The sequence below is a fragment of the Notechis scutatus genome, chromosome 14 (assembly GCF_049901735.1).
Source record: "Notechis scutatus isolate UNSWTSFEM ecotype Mainland chromosome 14, rNotScu1.2, whole genome shotgun sequence".
Classification (NCBI taxonomy): Eukaryota; Metazoa; Chordata; class Lepidosauria; order Squamata; family Elapidae; genus Notechis; species Notechis scutatus.
The window spans coordinates 6,454,346-6,473,042 of record NC_142022.1 but is presented as its reverse complement, the minus strand read 5'-3'; the positions used below and the strand labels follow the sequence as shown (position 1 = coordinate 6,473,042).

General features: G+C 44.3%; 1 protein-coding gene across 6 annotated transcripts; it reads right to left on the bottom strand.

Annotated features, from left to right (window-relative positions):
• Positions 1-2,420: 2,420 nt before the first annotated feature.
• NAA40 (N-alpha-acetyltransferase 40, NatD catalytic subunit) lies at positions 2,421-12,123 on the bottom strand. 6 transcript variants are annotated; one of them, XM_087943210.1, is made up of 9 exons: positions 12,061-12,123; positions 10,179-10,307; positions 9,914-10,032; positions 8,086-8,138; positions 7,786-7,881; positions 6,316-6,474; positions 5,172-5,255; positions 4,152-4,229; positions 2,421-3,905 (listed from the first exon to the last, which is right to left on the bottom strand). In XM_087943210.1, exons 3-9 carry the CDS (start codon positions 9,950-9,952, stop codon positions 3,764-3,766), a joined length of 651 nt encoding a protein of 216 aa, XP_087799336.1. In that variant the 5' UTR covers positions 9,953-10,032; positions 10,179-10,307; positions 12,061-12,123; the 3' UTR covers positions 2,421-3,763. The 6 variants fall into 6 exon arrangements, with proteins under 6 accessions (XP_087799336.1, XP_087799335.1, XP_026544168.1 ...); XM_087943209.1 differs by having other exon boundaries at positions 9,914-10,009; XM_026688383.2 differs by lacking the exon at positions 10,179-10,307.
• Positions 12,124-18,697: the final 6,574 nt, after the last annotated feature.

The window sequence follows — 18,697 nt, the reverse complement described above, 5'->3', positions numbered from 1 at the left end:
CAACATTCTGTTTGGCTTTGCTTCCAAAAAGGAGACTGTCACTTATCCAAGTGACGAGGGAGGGAATCCTTGCCAGCCGGGGCCGCAATTATGAGAAATACACCAGCCTAAGACATGCCAGTAGCAGAAAGGTTAGCCTGCTCCTTGGAGACTGCCAAAAAAATGATCACAAGTTGCGTCGACTGCTAAAGAAACCGGCACTTTTGAAAGAGAAAGGAAGGCAAGCAAGGGTGGTGGGTTGTCTTGGTTAGGCAAGCTTTAACCAGAAGAGGACTTTCTATCCAGCGGAAGGTTACACCTTGGAGTTGGTGACAAGATGCAAACAAACATCAGTGCATGAAACGACCCATTTCTTTTATTTCCTTGCTGGTGGAGACAGCCACGCTCGATGGGAACTTTGGAAGAGTCTATATAATTTATAAAGGTAAAAGGTTCCCCTCGCACATCCGTGTTAGTTGTTTCCGGCTCTGGGGGGGCGGCGCTCGTCTCCGTGACAAAGCCGAAGAGGAGCCAGCGCTGTCCGAAGACGTCTCCGTGGTCATGTGGCCGGCAGAACTAAACGCCGAAGGCGCACAGGACGCTGTGACCAAAGGGCTCCCTATTTTTCTACTTGCATTTTTGACATGCTTTCGAACTGCTAGGTTGGCAGAAGCTGGGACAAGGAACGGGAGCTCACTCTGTTCCGCGGTGCTCGGGATTCGAACTGCCAACCTGTTGACCTTTCTGATCAACAAGCTCCGTGTCTTACTCTCTGAGCCCCTATATATAATTTATATCCTGCCTTTATTATTTTTACAAGTAACTCAACAATGGCAAACCTCACAATGTTCCTACTTTTTACCCCTCTCCCAACAACCCTGTAAGGCAAATGGGGCTGGGAGAGGGATTGGCCCAAGGTCACCCAGCCGGCTTTCATGCCTAAGGCGGAACTAGAACTCACCGTCTCCTGGTGATTGGCCCAAAGTCATCCAGCTGGCTTTCATGTCTAAGGTGGGACTAGCTTTGTAGCCAGGTGCTTTAACCACTAGGCCACAAATTGGAGGAAGCCCACTAGTTTACAGTAGTCATTCAATTAAATTGATTGAACATCGTTCTTAACCTGTGGGTGGCGGAGAATAAGCTATCAGACCTATAAATGCTCCTTTGCCAAGCCTTCTCAGATAACCTAGCTTGTTCAGTGTGTGTGTGTGTGTGTGTGTGTGTGTGTGTGTGTCTGTCTTTGAATGGAAGTCTCAACAGATAATCAGATAAGAACCAACATTTATTTCTGCAAGGTTCTTAACTGATCCTTATCTTTGGCTTTTATTGCTTATATCCATTTATTATCAAGTATTATCTCTAGGAAGGCTGTTCACTCCCTGCTGGGATGAGACAAGGTAATTAATAAAAGTATTCAGGGACTGTGTTTTAAAAAAATATATTGTTTTTGACAGCCAGGGGCAGGGAACAAGATGGTGAAATGTTGAGTCCAATTACTGGCAGGGAGCAAGACTGGCCAAGCCTTAGAGGTGCCAAGAAGCTGGCCTTTTTTTTTGTTGTCAGCTAAGCTGCAAGGTGGGATTCTCTGGCAGATACGTTTCAGCTTCCAGACAAAGGAAGCTGCCAGGGCAGAAGATAAAAACTGCAGCTGTGTTTGCGTGATACATCTGCCCCTAGTGAAACTAACCATTGTTTGTGCAATTAGCCCAATTTTCTGGACCACACACCGTGAGTCATTACATAATCATCTGGCTGGCTTACCCAATTGCCAGGGAAAAATAGCATGCTGGCTGCTTGTCAACCTCTCCTTAGCTCAACGTTTCTATTTTTAGCTTATTCTGGCAGGTCTCAGGTGGCAAGAGCAGCCATGCTTTCTGGGCCATCCTGCCAGCAATTAAACCATCTTTGGATGGAAACTATTGATTCAACTAGGGCCCTGCTCTCCACAACCGCATCCGCTAAGCCAATGTCTCTCAACCGTGGCTACGTGGAAGAGGTCTGGACTTCCAACTCCCAGAATTCCCCTGTGCGCATATGCGTGGACTTCAACTCCCAGAATTCAGAAAGAAAAGGCTTAGAGTTACCACATCGAAAGCTTATTTTCGACATACAAAGGGATCTCTTCCATATTTTTTTCTGCTTGCATCTCACTTGCATTTGCAAACTCAAATACCCGTTTTTTAAAACAGGCCTTGGGAGGATGAGAGTCAGCATCCAATAGAACAAGAATGAAAACACCTGAACCAAAGAACAGAATTGGTGGTTTTTCATTTGGCTTTTTATAGTGGTGCACAGAAAAGTATTCTGATGGGAGAGAGAGAAACTTATCCAATTGTTCAACACAAAAAAAAAACCCTGGACTATAATGTTTAGGGAAAATAGAGCACCACAGCACTCTTTAAAAAAAGAGCCACAGAATGCATCACAAAGGAACAACCCACTGGAGATCAAACAGAATGTTTATTTTGAAAAACAAGACAAACTGCACCCCCTCCCCCCATTCCAGTTAACCCTTTTCATTTAAAAAAAAAAAAACAGGCTGTTCCCTTTTATTCCAGCAAAAGTTGCTGGTTTTATAAGAGTAGTTATTTTGAAATTTGTTCTGTGAAACAAAACTACCCCAAAATGCAAAACATAAAAATAAAAAAGAGGCAACACCCACTAGATATACAAAAGTATCATTTCAGCTTCAAAATGTAAAGTATTTTGCATGCCACACTCAACATGCTCAATCACCTTTCCCCCCTTTTTTGGGAGGGGAGGGGGAGAGAAATCCATCAATGGAGAAGTCTAAAAAGAAAATCAAGGTGTTGATTAAACCAATGTATATTTATGGGATCGTCGTGTATGCTGAGAGTTTTTAGTCCCGAAACCAACGGACTAGAGGATCCCCTAAACAAATAAGGACACACTCCTAGTGAACTAGAATGATTTGCTCTTGCACAACTGCTTCTACTGGGAACTTTCAGACAACAAAACCGCTCCAAGTGGCTTCTAGCACAGCTGGCTCAGAAGAAATCATGCCATTTTATTTAAGCTCCGTCAGACTTGGGGACTGACCAAGAGCAGGCTGCGTGGAGTAATCCGGATACTGCCCTCCAACACACAAGGAGGGAAGTATAACCAGAGGCACGTTATACTTAGGATCCTGTTCTAAAAATCTGTGTGGATCCCTCCTCCTCCTCCTCCTCCTATAAAGCCCAGAGTTGCTTTGATATACACGCCTAAAGAAGATCTTCCCAGTAATGGATTTAGAGGAAGTACATTCTTTTTAAAAACCTGCTGTGGGTTCTCCGACAAAACTATCAACCCAGGGTTGCAAATGATTCAAACCCCAAAGTGGGAAACAGCTCCAGAAGGAACACAGAACCATCTCAAAAGTCGCCTTGATACGCCACCCCCAAAGTCTATCCTTCATCCACAGACAACGGGCTCGCTATTCTTGTCAACGCCTTTTGGAGGGACGCCACGGAAAAAGAAAAAGAAGGGAAAAGACAAACCCCCTCGCAAGATTCCCACCTTCAGTTCAAGGCTGCAGGGAAGCAAGAAGAGGCCTCAAAGTACGGCTCGGCTTTGATTGAAAGGACCCTCCTATAGGGAGGAAGACCTCGGTTCCCGGGATCCGGGATGTGACCCGGGAGTTCTGTCTTCCTTGACTTGAGGACGCAGCAAGACTGTGGAGAGGCCCGGGGGGGGGACGGTCGAGAGAAGCCACGAGGAAGGCACGCGTCTGACGTTGGGAGGGCGGGCGATGGGTTATTTCGGAGGGGCGCGAAGGAGCACCTCAGTGGCAGCAGCCCCCACACGGAGTGCCCAGGTGAGCCTGCTGGCTCTCGCCAAATTTGGTCCTCCGGCTGAGGATTTCGTAGGAGCAGTCTTCCCCACAGCAGCCAGACATGCTCGGTGAGGTATCGTCTATTTCAAATCTAAAGGGTCACGACAATTTATTTATTTTTTAAAAGCAGGCCCAGACATAGACCTTCCAGCTGGTGTTTTATCAATAGATGTTAGAAACGGTTTGGCGTCGGTCAAAATAATTTTAACAGGGTGAACGCTCTGATCTAAGCAAGGAGGCGATGCGTGAAAAAGGTGGGTTTTTTTTAAAACCCAGCAATCCCCTTGTTCTTCCTGCCTTGGAAAAAGATAACAATTAAATCAAATCTTTTACTTACTGTAAAGCTTCTCTGAAGAACTGATTGGCTCCGTGGTTATGTTTGAAGACTGTTAACATGACCTTCTTCATCTGTGTGCTAAGAAAAGTCAGGGAGAGCCAAAATCAGAAGAGGATGAGAGAAAAACGGGAAGGAAAAGCAAAAAAAAAAAAAAAAAGGCAGTATAGTTCCTAAGAAGCTTCATCTTTTGGATTAATTTCTAGTTCTGTACAAAAGGAGAAATTAAACACACTTCAATGTATTTATCCAAGAATGATCCTATTCTCTTTCCATGTGGCACATGAAGCGTTATTGCCACTGAATTTTAATTCCCACAGCACTGCAAATCTTAACAAATCTAATCCAATACTAATTGCTTAAGTAGAAGTCAAAATCCTGTTTTAAAATCCAAGCATTTTGAAGGAACCAGTAATGAAGCTGTTATATTTGACGTATGTTAAGTGTGCCTGGTTTTGCTTGTGGATTGTGGCTCTACTCCTTATAATTGCAGGGCTGTAAAAAAATGCAGTGTTGTATTTCCTTATCAGAACATCAATCATGTTAAGTTTAGGAAAGAATAAATTAAGAGATATATTGAGCCCGCTCATGGCTAAGTTAAAACTGTAACATTCAGGTTGGAATATCACAGGTTTTAATGTGGAGAGTTAGTCTTGTTAAACTTCAATAAAGTTTGCCCCAAAGAGATTGGCATGTGTGGCTCAACAGTTAAGACGCTGGACTTGTCAACTGGAAAATCAACAGCCCAGGTACGAGACCCGAGCACTTTGTGACGGGGCGAGTTCCCATCTTAGCTTCAGCTCCTTGCCAACCTAGCAGGTTGAAAGCATGCAAATGCAAGTGGATAAATAGGTACCACTTTGGCAGGAAGGTCACAGCACTCAAAGACATCATGATGGCCACATCACCGCGGAATATGTCTTTGGACAGCGCTGGCTTTTTACAATCAGCAACTACTAGCAGAGTAAAATCCGCAGGGAGACTGGGGTGATTTGTAGAAACTATGGGAAAGCACAACCCTACCTATTTGCCACAAGCTGCAGGATCTGAATTAGAAACTTGCCAAGTCCTTTCCTTCTTGCTTTGCTTTCCAGCTGTATTTCATAGCTAGAGCAAAAAGAGAGAGAAATAAGTAAGCATATATCAACATCCCAGCAGTGCCATCTAAGATCTTTGTTATTGCCATTGAAGTACAAAATGCCGAATTTGGAAACACCTTCCAAAGACTTTGCCCCTATTTAGGAGAAGGGAACATCTTTCAATCAAGCAAAAACAAAAACAAAACAAAAACCATAAAACATTTCTTTTAATTTGAAATCAGTGCTTGCAACTATTTAAATAACTAAATAAATACTGAAAGCTTGCTTGGAGATCCAGTGACTGATAAGCTTGAAACAAGAAGACCAAATAGAGATGAAAATAACTGACGAAGTGCCAAATATGGGGGTTATGTGAAACGCACTTAGGGGTCACGTTAAAGGGGCATGGTTGGCATACAGCACAGATTTTTGGTTTGTTGTGTTTTGCAGGCACAAATTCTCCTTTCCATCCTAGAGCCTTGGTGGCGCAGTGGTTAGAATGCAGTATTGCAGGCCAACTCTGCTCACAGCCTGGAGTTTGATCCTAACGGGGCTCAAGGTTGACTCAAACCTTCCATCCCTCCGAGGTCGTTAAAATGAGGACCCAGATTGTTAAGGCAACAGACTGACTCTGAACACTGCTTAGAGAGGGGCTGTAAAAGCACTGTGAAGCGGTATATAAGTCTAAGTGCTACTGCTGTTATGTTCCACTCTACTCTGCATTTTTTCTGCACTCTATTCCATGCCATTCCTTTCCATATGTTCTATTCCGTACTTTCTATTCCATTCCATTCTATTAATTCTATTCTATTACTATTCTATTATTGTTCATTTCTATTCTATTCTGTTCCATTTTTCTATTCCATTCCATTAATTCTATTCTATTAATTTTTATTCTATCAACTCTTATTCTATTAATTCTTATTCCATTCCTTTCCCATTTCATTCCATATTTTCCATTCCATTCCACTCCATTCTATTAATCCTCCTTCCATACCATTCTATTTCATCCCGTCCCATATTTTCGGACCTTCCAGCCTGAGGAAGCCGGCAATCCAGTAGCTGAAATCCCAAGGGAGAAGCCCTACCAATAGAGAACCTCCTCTCCGTATTCGACGTCAAAGCGGAAGTGTGAGAACGCCACAGGAAGGGAGCCGTTTTCCAAAGCGATTAAGTACCAAGCCCGGTCATCGGTCATTTCGTCCCGTTTTTCCCGGTCTTTCCAACCCCACTCGCTCTGCTCATACCTTTGAAGGAGGATAGGAAAAAAAAAAGAGAATCGAGAATGTCCTTCAGGATGGGATCAACCTCCTTCTATTCAGGGGAGCCGGGAATCCTTGTGTAGTGATCCTTTTCAGAAGCGCCTCTGATCCTTGGTCTCCATAGAGACACTACAGGTAATCCTTGACTGACAACCATTTAGGTTCACTGACCGTTCGAAGTTACAACACTGAAAATTGACATACCACGGATCCTTGCACAGGTCGTCCTCAACTTATAACCACAAGGGAGCCCAACCTTTCTGTTGTGAAGTGAGACAGTTGTTAAGTGAATTTTACCCCATTTTATGGCCTTTCTTGCCACAATTGTTAAGTGAATCCCTGCAGTTGTTAAGTTAGGAACACGGTTGTTAAGTGGATCTGGCTTCCCTTGTTGACTTGGCTTGTCAGAAGGTCGCAAAAGGGGATCCCGTGACCTTGGGACACTGCAACCGTCGTAAATACGAGTCAGTTGCCAAGCGGCTGAATGTAAATCACATGACCATGGGGATGCTGTAATGGTCATAAGCGTTTTAAGTCACTTGTAAGTCACTTTTCCAGTGCTGTGGTAACGTAGAACGGTCATTAAACAAGCTGCTATTAAGCCAAGGTCCACCTTGTACTTTTGAGCATTTTTTTCCTCTCTCTTGCCAACTAAATATTTTGGCTCTTGAACCAGAAGTGTGAGATTGAACTACCTTTTTGCTCATACCACAATTGCTGGTCATGGCTGCCCACCAGCCTCCCCTTATCCTTGGGTACCCTTATGGCAGGGGTGGGATTCAAATTTTTTAACAACTGGTTCTGTGGGCATGGCTTAGGTGGTGGGCGTGGCTTGGTCATGTGACTGGGTGGACATGGCTTGGTGGTCATGTGATTGGCTGGGCGTGGCCAACTCAATATCACTCACATCGAGGCGCGCATCTCCTCGCCTGGCCTCTCATGACTGTTGGGGATGCTGCAACAGTCATAAGTGTGAAAAATGGTCATAAGTCACTTTTTTCAGCGCCATTGTAACTTTGCTCACTCCACACAAGCAAAGTACCAGCAAAGGAGGGGAAAAAAACTCCAGAGAAGTTCCTGAGACCGGAAGTCTAGTCCCGCCAAGAATGTAATAAGGGTTAACGGAGAGGCAGTTTCTGTAAGCAACACCAGAATGTTTCCTTCCTGCCTTCCTTACAGGATTAGGCCAGTAATTTCTTCTAACAACCAGTTCTCAGAACTGCTTAGAATGTTAACAACCCGTTCTGGTGAATAGGGGCGAACTGGTAGAATCCCACCACTGCCTTATGGACTTACAAGGTCTGCATGTTTGTTTTGGTCAGCTCAAACGCCCAGTCAAGAGTCGCCGGTTCCAAACTGGAGACGCGTTTGCACTCGATGGAAACATTCAGGCTGTAACGAAAAGAGAGCAAAAGGAAGAAAGAAAGAACAATATGTGATTAGGATTACTTGTGGAAATGCAATTAAAACTGGGGGTTGTGAGATAGGAAATGCCAAGCAGGACAAGAGTGAGGCTTTGCCATGATTTTATCGCAGAGGGAGAGGCCTGAATTCGAATCTCTCCCCTCAAAAAAAGGACAGGGACCTTTCACTCACCCATTTCTGTCGTATTTCTTGAACACAGGAAAAGCTTCCAAGGGGTCTCCCAGCTGTACAAAGAAAGGAAGTCATTAGACAAACTACAACGTTGATGTCAAAACACTGAGGCAGTGCTCTATCTCTGAGGGGCTGCCCCAAAGAAGAGGGGGTCCACCTGTCCCCCAAAACACCTGAAGGCAAAACAAGAAACAATGGATGGAAAAATAATCAAGGAGAGATCCAGACTAGAGAAATTTCCTGACAGTGAGAACAATTTATCTGTGGAATAAACTGCCTTCGGAAGTTGTGGGAGCTCCAACACTGGAACTTTTCAAGGAGAGACTGGACAGCCATTTGTCCAGAATGGCATGAGGTCTCCTACTTGAGCAGGGGGTTGGACTAGAAGACCTCCAAGGTCCCTTCCAAAGGTTGCTCTATTAAAAGCATGACTTTCTAACTTTTTGCTTTGGAACATTAAGGATCAAGATCAAGGCAATAAAATGCCTGGCCTCTTGTTATATTATCAAGGTTGACTTCGTCAGAAGTCATCTGGGAAGATCACCAAATGGGGATCATGTGACTCTGGGACGTGGCAACCGTCCTAAATCCACGCCAGTTACCAAGATCCTGAATTCTGACCATGTCACTGCAGGGAGGCTAGATCAGTCGTAAGTCACTTATTTCAGTGACGTCTTCAAATGGTCACTAAATGAATGGCCATAAGTTGAGGACTGCCTGATGCAGGTAGACTTATCTTCAGCTGATCCCATTTTCTGCAGGAATTGATCATCTAAACTGCCTTAACTTCGATGTGATAGGAAAGTGTCTTGTTCATGAATAGACCAGACACTAAATTTACAGAGGTTATTTTGGGGGGTGGGGTGGGAACTTCCTTTCTTCTGCTTGCATTTTCTTCTGTTGAAATTAAGAAGTTTATTTATATTTATATCTTTATTCTAACCAGCATCTACTAACGATCAGATCGTCCAAGTGGCTTTAATCCATTTTTCTCTAAACACCAGAACCATCCTAGAGGACGAGACTTTAATCTCACCAATTCCTTCACGTCAGGCAAGAAATAAACTCACAGATCTGTCTTCTCCCACCTTCAAAACACTGTTTAAAAAATAATGCTTCAATCCCCAGGAGTCCAGCCTTTCGAATTAGGGCTGGACAGGTTGGTGATACCAGCAGGCAACCATAAACTACAAGGCAACAGCTGGATTCAAAGAACACCTTAAACCCAGGACTTCCCTAAGATTTTCCTTCCTTACTCCAAACGGCTTCTCAGAAACTTTCAGCACCGTTGTAACTCTGAACAGTCGCTGAATCAATGGTCGTAAGTTGACAACTACCTATATTATAAAAATAATATCACTGAAGGTCATCTCATCAGGCAGGGCTCACTTAATAGCTGCCTTGCTTAGCAACGGAAATTCTACTCTCAATAAGTCATGCCTGCACAGGAAAGCTTTCTTATTTTCCCCACGTCACACATTTCTAAATTATGCAATTATTGTGGTAAAGCCATTCAGTACGTAAGGAAGAAGTGGTGAGTGGAATCGGAAGTCAAGTTGCTTTTCTCACCATTACATCAAGGGTGTCCAACTGTGGACTTCAACTCCCAGAATTCCACCAAATGGGAATGCTGGGAGTTGAAGCCCACAAGTCTTAAAGCGGCCAAGGTTGGACACGACTGCACTGCACCGTTCCCCAGATTTTAACTGTATTAATTTGCTTTTATACAAGGTGTTTTATTTATAGCCGCAAGGGCGTTGGAAACTGGAAGGCATACTTTGCAGGGTAAAATAATAATAAAGACGTGGAATAAAGGAGAAAAACTCACTTTATTTGCTGCATCAACCTTGGCACAGACAGCATCCATGGCTGCCCGTTCCTCCAACCGTTTCTGCTTCTTCTCCTTCCCTTTACTGGACTTCCTCTGCAACCAGGAGGGTTGAAATGCTAAGACACAACACACAAACAGAACTGAACAGTTCCCCATCTATTAAGGCTTCATCCATGACACAGGTAGTCCTCCGTTTACGACAATGGAGCCCCAAAATTTCTGTTGCTAAGCGAGACAGTTCCAAGTGAACTTCCCACTTTACCTTTCTTGACACAGTCGTTAAGCGAATCACTGCAGTTGTTATAGTCACACGGATGTTAAGTGAATCTGGCTTCCCCATTGACTTTGCTTGTCAGAAGGTTGCAAAAGGGGATCCCATGACCCTGGGACACTGCAACAGACATAATGACATGCCAGTTGCCAAACGTTTGAATTTTGATCATTTTGAAGAAAACGGTCACGAGTCAATTTTTTCAGTGCTGTTGTAACTTTGAATGGTCACCAAACAAAATGGTTGTAAGTCAAGAATTACCTGTACTGGCCACCTCTGTGACTCTTCCTGAACTTTTCATTAATATATCTCTCACGTTCCAACTGGTTTGTACAATGAATCAGGGTAGGCTAAAATAGGGGTGGCACAGCTTGTATTCTAACATTGGGGGCACCTGTAGCTGGCATGAAGCATGCCATTCCCATAAGGCACAAAAAGAGGTTTAGCAGTTTGAGCACAACACGTTTTGTTTTATGGATGCCATTAAAATTCTTTTTTTCCTACCTCCGAGCCTTTTTCTTATTTACCCCCACTTTAATTAGTCAGATTCCAAATTTTACAAAGAGGAGTTTGGTTTAGTGGTTAAGGCACCAGGGTAGAAACCAGGACAAGAGTGAGTTCTATCCCCACCTGAGGAATGAAAGCCAGCTGGGTGACTTTGTGTTGGTTCCCCACCCCTTGGTGAAGTTAATAAAGGCAAGGTAAAAATAAAACAAGTATGTACTTCACATACATAACCTGCACACTATATATATATATGTGCACGTATATATGTGAAGCCCATATATGTTTTATTTTTACTCTGCTTCTATTAATTTCACCAATAACTCAAGGCAGAGAATGTGCCCAATATGCCTATAAAATAAAAGAAACAGATATCCTGCAATCTCCTGAACTTAAAATTATGTATAGTAATAATTATATAAATATAATTATATAAACAGGATGTTTCTTCTTTTACATATATATGTGTGTGTGTGTGAATTATATTGTAGTATTGTATTGTATTAGATATATAATATATATTATAGGAGTATTAAGCATATTCTTTGCCTCGATATCTATGTGTGTAAATTATATTGTAGTATTGTATTGTATTAGATATATAATATATATTATAGGAGTATTAAGCATATTCTTTGCCTTGATATCTATCAACTATTTATCGATGTCTGTCTATATCTATCTATCTACATCTATCTTCCATATATTTATCTATTATCTATGTCTCTCTATGCCTGTCTGTCTTTTTATCTCTGTCTATCTATCAATCATCTATTTATGTCTGTCTGTCCATCCGTCCAATATCCTTGTCACCCCAAACCCACCCCTCGACTGTGTAAGATGCCCCCCCGCTTTGGCTGTGGAGGATGGGAATTGTAGTCTAGCACCCTCTTTGGGAGGCCAGGAGGGAAAAGTCACTCCAAGGACTTTGCAAAAGGTGTTTTTTTCCCCCTCCCAAACTCTGCTGAATATTTAAATTATAAGCCCCGCCGACCCCCATTTTCACCCCTAAGGGAGATATAATCGAAACTCTCTTGAGGTGAACAGCTGTATAAATTAGAATAAGACACCCATTTCTTCCTCATCTTGATCCTGACAACCCCCCCCCACCCAGTTTTTCTCTCGTTTTTCTCTCCCCCCAGCCCCCTCCCCAATTTATAGCCTGCCCCCCCCATCCTTTCTCACCCCTCAGGCCAGGCTTTTCATCCCATTACCTCAAATTCTCCCCCAACCATGACCCCCCAGTCCCCCACCGTTACATTCAGCTCCCCCCTTTGTGGCCCCCTCCTCAAATGTGATCCCCCTCGCAGTTCCTCTCGCCCCCCTCCGACTCCAACTCTGCCCCCTCCCTCTCTCAACCCCCCCTTACCCCCATGGTGATGGCGACCGCGAGCCCCCACAGCCTCCCCAATGGTGAGTGACCCGAAAGGGCGGAGATAAGGTACTGCGCCTGCGCAGACACCCCCTCCCCTAAAAAAACCGGCGGGGAAAGGCAAAGCGCGGCCTGAAGAACCCCTGACGCGCTGCGCGAGGCCACCTCCCCGCGCCTGCGCAGCGAGGAGAAAGGGCAAAAAGAGAGGGCGGAAGGGCAGGAGGCGCCTCTTCTCGGACGCGTGCGCGGAGGAGGAAATAATAGGCGGGAGAATAGTGGGTGGGGGGAAGGAAGGCGAAAAGAGCGGGAAAGCGCGGACACACAAAAAAAAAGGTAGAGGAGAAGAGTGCGCGTGCGCACTCACGTTCTTGTACTCGCTCCGCCCTTTCCCCTAAACCCCGCCCTTTAAGTCGAGTTCCGCGGGCGAGAGGGGGTGGGGAAAATTGAATTTCTTAGCCGCTGATTGGCTAGAGCAACAACAACAACAACAACAAAAATATGACATGTTAATCTTGGTTAATATTAATTCAGTATTGATTAATAATATGAATGAAAGAGTTCCTCTGCCAGCCAGTTGTGGAAAATAATAAAATAAAATAAAATAATAAAATAAAATAAAATAAAATATAAAATACAATACAATACAATAATAAATAAAATAAAATAAATGAAATGAAATAAAAAAATAAGTCAGAAAACTACTTTGCTTTTACTATGGCCAGTGAAGGCGTCTGTTTTTATTTAACTATTGATTAAATCAAACTATGATCGCAGACAACATTCTAATTTACCTTCCACCCCCAGAAAAGTAAGAGGCGAGCAAATATACATGAACTTTTCCTGAGAGAACACCCACCCACCTTTTCCCCCCACAAAAAGAAAATCTTAAAATCTCTCCTGAATGGCAAAGTTGAAATATAAATAAATCAAACCTTCAGGTTCCCTCGGTGCCATTCACATTTAACCCAATTTCCTTATTTCGAGATTTCTCCAGGGCCTTGAATCATAAACTAGCCAAGGGGGCTGCGTTCACACAGCCTGATAACACCTCCAAACTAACCCAGATTAAAACCCAGGTTTTGTGTGTTGTGTGAATGCTGCAAAACACTGCGTGTTTGAGCAAACTTTGAGCAACAATACATCCACCCAACAATAACCATTGATATTTCAATTTGCAAAGTCCATAAACTTTTCTTTGGATGGGGAATTCTGGGAGTTGAAGTCCACCCATCTTAAAGTTGCCTTGAGATTACAAATCCGGTCCAAATCACACCTGTGTCTTCGTTGCCTCTTTTTTTGCCCCTTGCCCTTCTCATGGGTAATTAATTCATGGCTTCCTTTAAATCTCTGTTTTTAAATCCCCAAATTGAATAACCGCTGCCCCCCCAAATCTGGATAAACTCAATAAGGCATATTTTAGGAATGTACTACCATGATCCTTGCGCCCTTATAAAGCTTCAGAAAGGGAGATTCATCAGCGAAACTTTCTTTTTTTCCCCAAGACAGACCTTTGGTGGAAAGCTTCTTCAAAAATCCTTTCCTTTGCAATCCTTCCTCCTTCCAAAAACAAAAATCTGATTATTTTTTTTAATGACTGGAGTTTTAAGGTTGGAATGCTCAACTTCCTCTCCAAATCCTTCTGCGATCAGATAAATGATAAGTAGCTAAAAGGACCCTTGTACCTGCTAGGAATCTGAAGCAAGCACCAGAGGGAGCTCGTGTTGAAGATAATCCAGCCTACCCCCCCCCTCAAAATAAAAACTAACTAGTAGAATACCCTTAGGGGTTGACCCCTTCCTGCCATTTTTCCCAGCCAGGAGTGGGTGGGGAAAAGGCTGGGCTGGCAGACCCTAAATCGAAGCGGCAGATGGCACAGGCTGGACTTTAAGTCAGAATCCCAGATGCTTCCCAGGAATGGCAGTTTAACCCCTGGGGGAATATTTTACAGGGTCCTATCATGCCCCTGCATAGTTGGACCATAAGGAAGGCTGAGCGCCAAAGAATGGAGGCCTTTGAACCCTGGTGATGGAGAAGACTCCTGCGAGCCCCTCGGACTGCAAGGCCATCCAGCCGGTCAGTCCCAGAGGAGATCCACCCTGGCTGCTCTTTAGAAGGCTGGATCCTGGAGATGAAACTCAAAGACTTTGGCCACCTCATGAGAAGGAAGGACTCGCTGGAGAAGAGCCGAATGTCAGGATTCCAGCAATCGCCCTAATGAAGTCATGATTCCCCAGCCAAACTTCAACAAACTTCAAAGGATTCATGAGAGGCGATATACTGGCACTGCCCTGTATGCAGCCAACTCTGGCTTACGTCATTTCCAGTCCCCTGTGACCCTGTTTCCCCCTCTCCCCCCTGGGGGTCTCATCAACCAGATTCTCCAATTGAGCCCTTTCACGGGCTGGGTGTCATCAATCACATTCTCCAATTACGTGCTGGGTGTTCATCAATCACGTTCTCCAATTAAATATATTCGGGGGCAAAAGCTCTGGTATTTGAGTTACAATCTTTTAAAGAGAAGAATTGGAATGTACTTCCGCTTTCAAACTGCTCTTCCAGATTTCCTTCCTCCCCCCACCCTTTTTTTTTAATGGCAACTACTAAAACAGGCCTAGGAATGTTTTTATGAATTGACACCTAATGCTGGGAAAGATGGAGGGCAAAAAAGAAGAAGGGGACAGCAGAGAAGGAGGGGGCTGGATGGAGTCATTTGAAGCAGTCGGCGTGAACTTAAATGGACTCCGGAGGATGGTAGAGGACAGGAAGACCTGGGGAAACGTTGTCCATGGGGGTCACGATGGGTCGGACACGACTAACAACAACAAAAATGCCCTTGCTAAAGATTCAAATGCAGGGAGTCCTCGACTCACAACAGTTCATTTAGTGACCATTCAAAGTTACGACAGCGCCGAAAAAGAGTGGGTGGCAGAGCCAGATGGGTGACAGAGGCCACCCTGGTCTGCTCTACATCTGGCCACTCCAGGAGATCTCGACCTCTTTGTAGAGCACCGAGCTTGGAATCGGCTCCCTTGGTTAAAAGTTATTCGGGGCGGGAGGTTTATCCCATTCCTCCAGTCTCCGGACTCTGGTTGACCACTGGGCTTTTGGTCGGGTACTTTCTTCTGGGAGTGGGGTAGGGTTCAGTTTCTTATTAGCCCAGGATATTCCTCGCTCCCGCCCACCCCAGGCCTCCAACTCCTCCTCCTTCCCTCTGTAATCTGACATCTGTTGCACAATCCCTGTGGTATATAGGACATTTTTCCAGGTGGATCTTTTTACCACAGATAATAGAATAGAATAGAATAGAATAGAATAGAATAGAATAGAATAGATAATCAGAGTTGGAAGGGACCTTATAGGTCATCTAGTCCAACCCCCTATCCAAGCGGGAGACCCTACACCATTTCTGACAAATGGCAGTAGAGAGTAGAGTAGAGTAGAGTAGAGTAGAGTAGAGTAGAGTAGAGTAGAGTAGAGTAGAGTAGAATAGAAATAAGAATAGAATAATAGAATTAGAATTAGAATTAGAATTAGAATTAGAGTAGAGTAGAATTATTTATTGGCCAAGTGTGATTGGACACAAAGGAATTAGTCTTGGTGCAAATACTCTCAGTATACACAAAAGAAAAGATACATTCATCAAGAATCATAAGGTACAACACTTAATGACAGTCATAGGATACAATAAGCAATCAAATCATACTAGGAAACAGACAATATAAATTGTTAAGATACAAGCAACAAAGTTAAAATCACACAGTCATAAGTGGGAGGAGATGAAAGGAAGGATGGGAAGATTAATAGTAATAGTAGTGCAGACTTAGTAAACAGTTTGACAGTGTTGAGGGAATTATTTGTTTAGCAGAGTGATGGCATTTGGGGGAAAAAACTCCCCTTGAGTCTAGTTGTTCTGGTGTGCAGTGCCCTATAGTGTTGTTTTGGGGAAAGGAGTTGAAACAGTTTATGTCCAGGATGTGAGGGGTCTGTAGATATTTTCACAGCCCCCTTTTTGACTCGTGCAGGATACAGGTCCTCCATGGAAGGCAGGTTGGTAGCCATTATTTTTTCTGCAGTCCTAATTACTCTCCTGAGTCTGTGTCTGTCCTGTTGGGTTGCAGAACCAACTGGCTTAAATGTGGGACTTGTCCTGACTTGGTCATTTAAGAAAGAAAGAAAGAACCTTCAACTGCAATTCGTGGTGAAAGGAGTATTTTTACTAAAGCCAAGCGGTTACAAGATAGGGGGGGGGGAAAGAAGTCAGATCTGAGGTTGTGGCAGGAAAACAGCCTACTTACTTTCCCCTTTTCCCAGGTCCTTCGCCCCCCCCCCCACCCCCTCCACCTCTCCGATTATCTTCCTGGTGTCCGATTTCAAACAAATTGTTTTGGTAACCCTTCTGCTGCTTGGCGGGCTCGTCCAGGGGGCGGCATTCCATTCCCATGCTTGATGGCCTTGAGGTTCGGCCCAGCAATGTCTCTGGCAGGCAGTGGGGGTAGAGTTTGGGTTTCTGCTGGTCTTCCCCCACCATCTGTTGGCTCCCTCAACCCCCAACCCAGGATTCATGGAAGTCTGGCATCAAGGAAGCGGCACTGGGGCAAAGCAGGATGGGAGCCCTGACCCCCTGCCTTGCTTGGAAAGTAGACAGACCCCCACCCCCCACCCCGCCATTAAGGAGGTCATAAGACCGACTATGGATTGTATTGTACAGAAATCCCCTTTCCATATTACCTGTGAACGGATTTTCCTTCTCCCTTCTTTTCCTTCCTTCTATCCATACTATTTCTTTTCTTCCTTTTTTTACTCCCTTTCTTCCCTTCCATCCACACTCCTTCCTTCCTTCCTAGCCGCTCTTTCTCACTCCATCACTCTCTTCCTTCCTTCTTCCTTCCCAGTCCCTCTCTCTATCCCTTTTCTTTCCTTCCTTCCCAATCCCTTTCTCCCTCCATCCCTCTCTTCCTTCCTTCCTTCCCTCCCAGTCCCTTTCTCCCTCCATCCCTCTTTTCTTCTTTCTTTCCTTCCTTCCCAGTCCCTCTTTCTCCCTCCATCTCTCTCTTCCTTCCTTCCTTCCCTCCTTCCCAGTCCCTTTCTCCCTCCATCCCTCCCTCCCTCCCTTCCTTCCTTCCTTCCCTTCCTTCCTTCCTTCCTTCCTTCCTTCCTTCCTTCCTTCCTTCTCCCTTCCCCCTCTCCCTTCCTTCCTTTCTCCCTTTCTCCTCCATCCATCCCTCTCCTTCCTTCCTTCCTTCCTTCCTTCCCAGTCCCTTTCTCCCTCCATCCCTCTTCTTTTCCTTCCTTCCTTCCTTCCTTCCTTCCTTCCTTCCTTCCTTCCTTCCTTCCTTCCTTCCTTCCTTCCTTCCTTCCTTCCTCCCCTCCTTCTTCCTTCCTTCCTTCCCAGCCCCTTTCTCCCTCCATCCCTCTCTTCTTTCCTTCCTTCCTTCTCCCTGTCTTCCCACTTTGCACAAATAGTTAGTTTTAACCAACCAAGCTAATGCTTTAGTATGCTGTTGAACCCATCCTCTTATGTTACGAGGCAAAACATAATACAAATCCCCCAAAACGAGTTTATTCTACAATCCAGGGAGCCATACAGCCCAGGCCAAAATGTTGCCAGGGAGGACCCAACTCAACGGATGCCTTTCTATTGTTAGCAAACCAAGGAGACTCTGAAATTCCTAACCCATCCAGGTAGAAGAGATTGATGGAGAAATCTCAGTTTATCTCTGTTCTAGAGCTACCTACTCATATTGAGAAGGATGCCTAGGAGTTCACAACACCTTGATAGTAGATAATACTAGTAGTAGTAGTAGTAGTAGTAATAATAATAATAATGATAATAATAATAATAGTAATAGCTACACAGCCCAGTGCATCCATATTAGTCGGTAGCCATCCAATCAAAGCTGCTCAGAAAAGAAAAATTGAGGAAGAGAAGAAGGAGAAAAAAAAGGCAAGGAGAGATCAAAGCTAAAGGAATTTAGCTTATGCAGAGCCCCATCTCAAACAGGCAATATTTTTTAAAAAAAAAATCTCCTTTTTTCACTCGCAAGCTGTCTAACCCTTCCAAAACTACAGGGGAAAAAAATAATAATCATCAATCTTTCTTCTCACCACAAGAAACTATAACAACCACAGGAAAAGCTCAGCTTCATTTTGCATTTTCTCTGATTTTGCCATCACCTTGAAACCTGCCCCCCCCCCACACACACAACAAACTACAAACAAAACAACACCACAACCCATCGCCCCGGTCTTTGCTAGAGGGAAATGATATCGCCTCCTCTTCGTGATTCCTTCCTCCTTCTAAAACATGAAAAGAATTCCGCCCTCCCTTGTTTTATCTCTCCGCCAGAACCGGGTGTTTCTGCACAAACGGAGATGATCAAAAGGCACCGGCTTGTGAATAAAACAGACGTTTGTGCGAGAGAAATGGCCTTGTGCCATTTGGGGGTTTCTGTGTGTGTGTGTGTGTGTGTTTCCCCCTTGATTCTGGTTCTAATTCTCGTTTTGGCCTCCCCTCCCCGGAATGATTCCAACACATTCAGGCTCGCTCTCTGATTTTGATTTTTCCAACTGTTTTCTGGGTGAGTCCCAGGAAAAAAACAACAACAATAGAAGGTAGTCCTTGACTTGCAACCAT

Bases quoted from the DNA above. Each gene is read 5' to 3' on its own strand.
- NAA40 (XM_087943209.1), bottom strand. From the start codon at position 10,256: ATGGGGAAGCCAGATTCACTTAACATCCGTGTGACTATAACAACTGCA. The intron at 5,256-6,315 runs GTAGGGCTTCTC...TTTTTGCTCTAG, and splicing joins GGAGAGGAGGTTCTCTATTG to CTATGAAATACAGCTGGAAA. The intron at 3,906-4,151 runs GTAAGTAAAAGA...GTGACCCTTTAG, and splicing joins TTCTTCAGAGAAGCTTTACA to ATTTGAAATAGACGATACCT.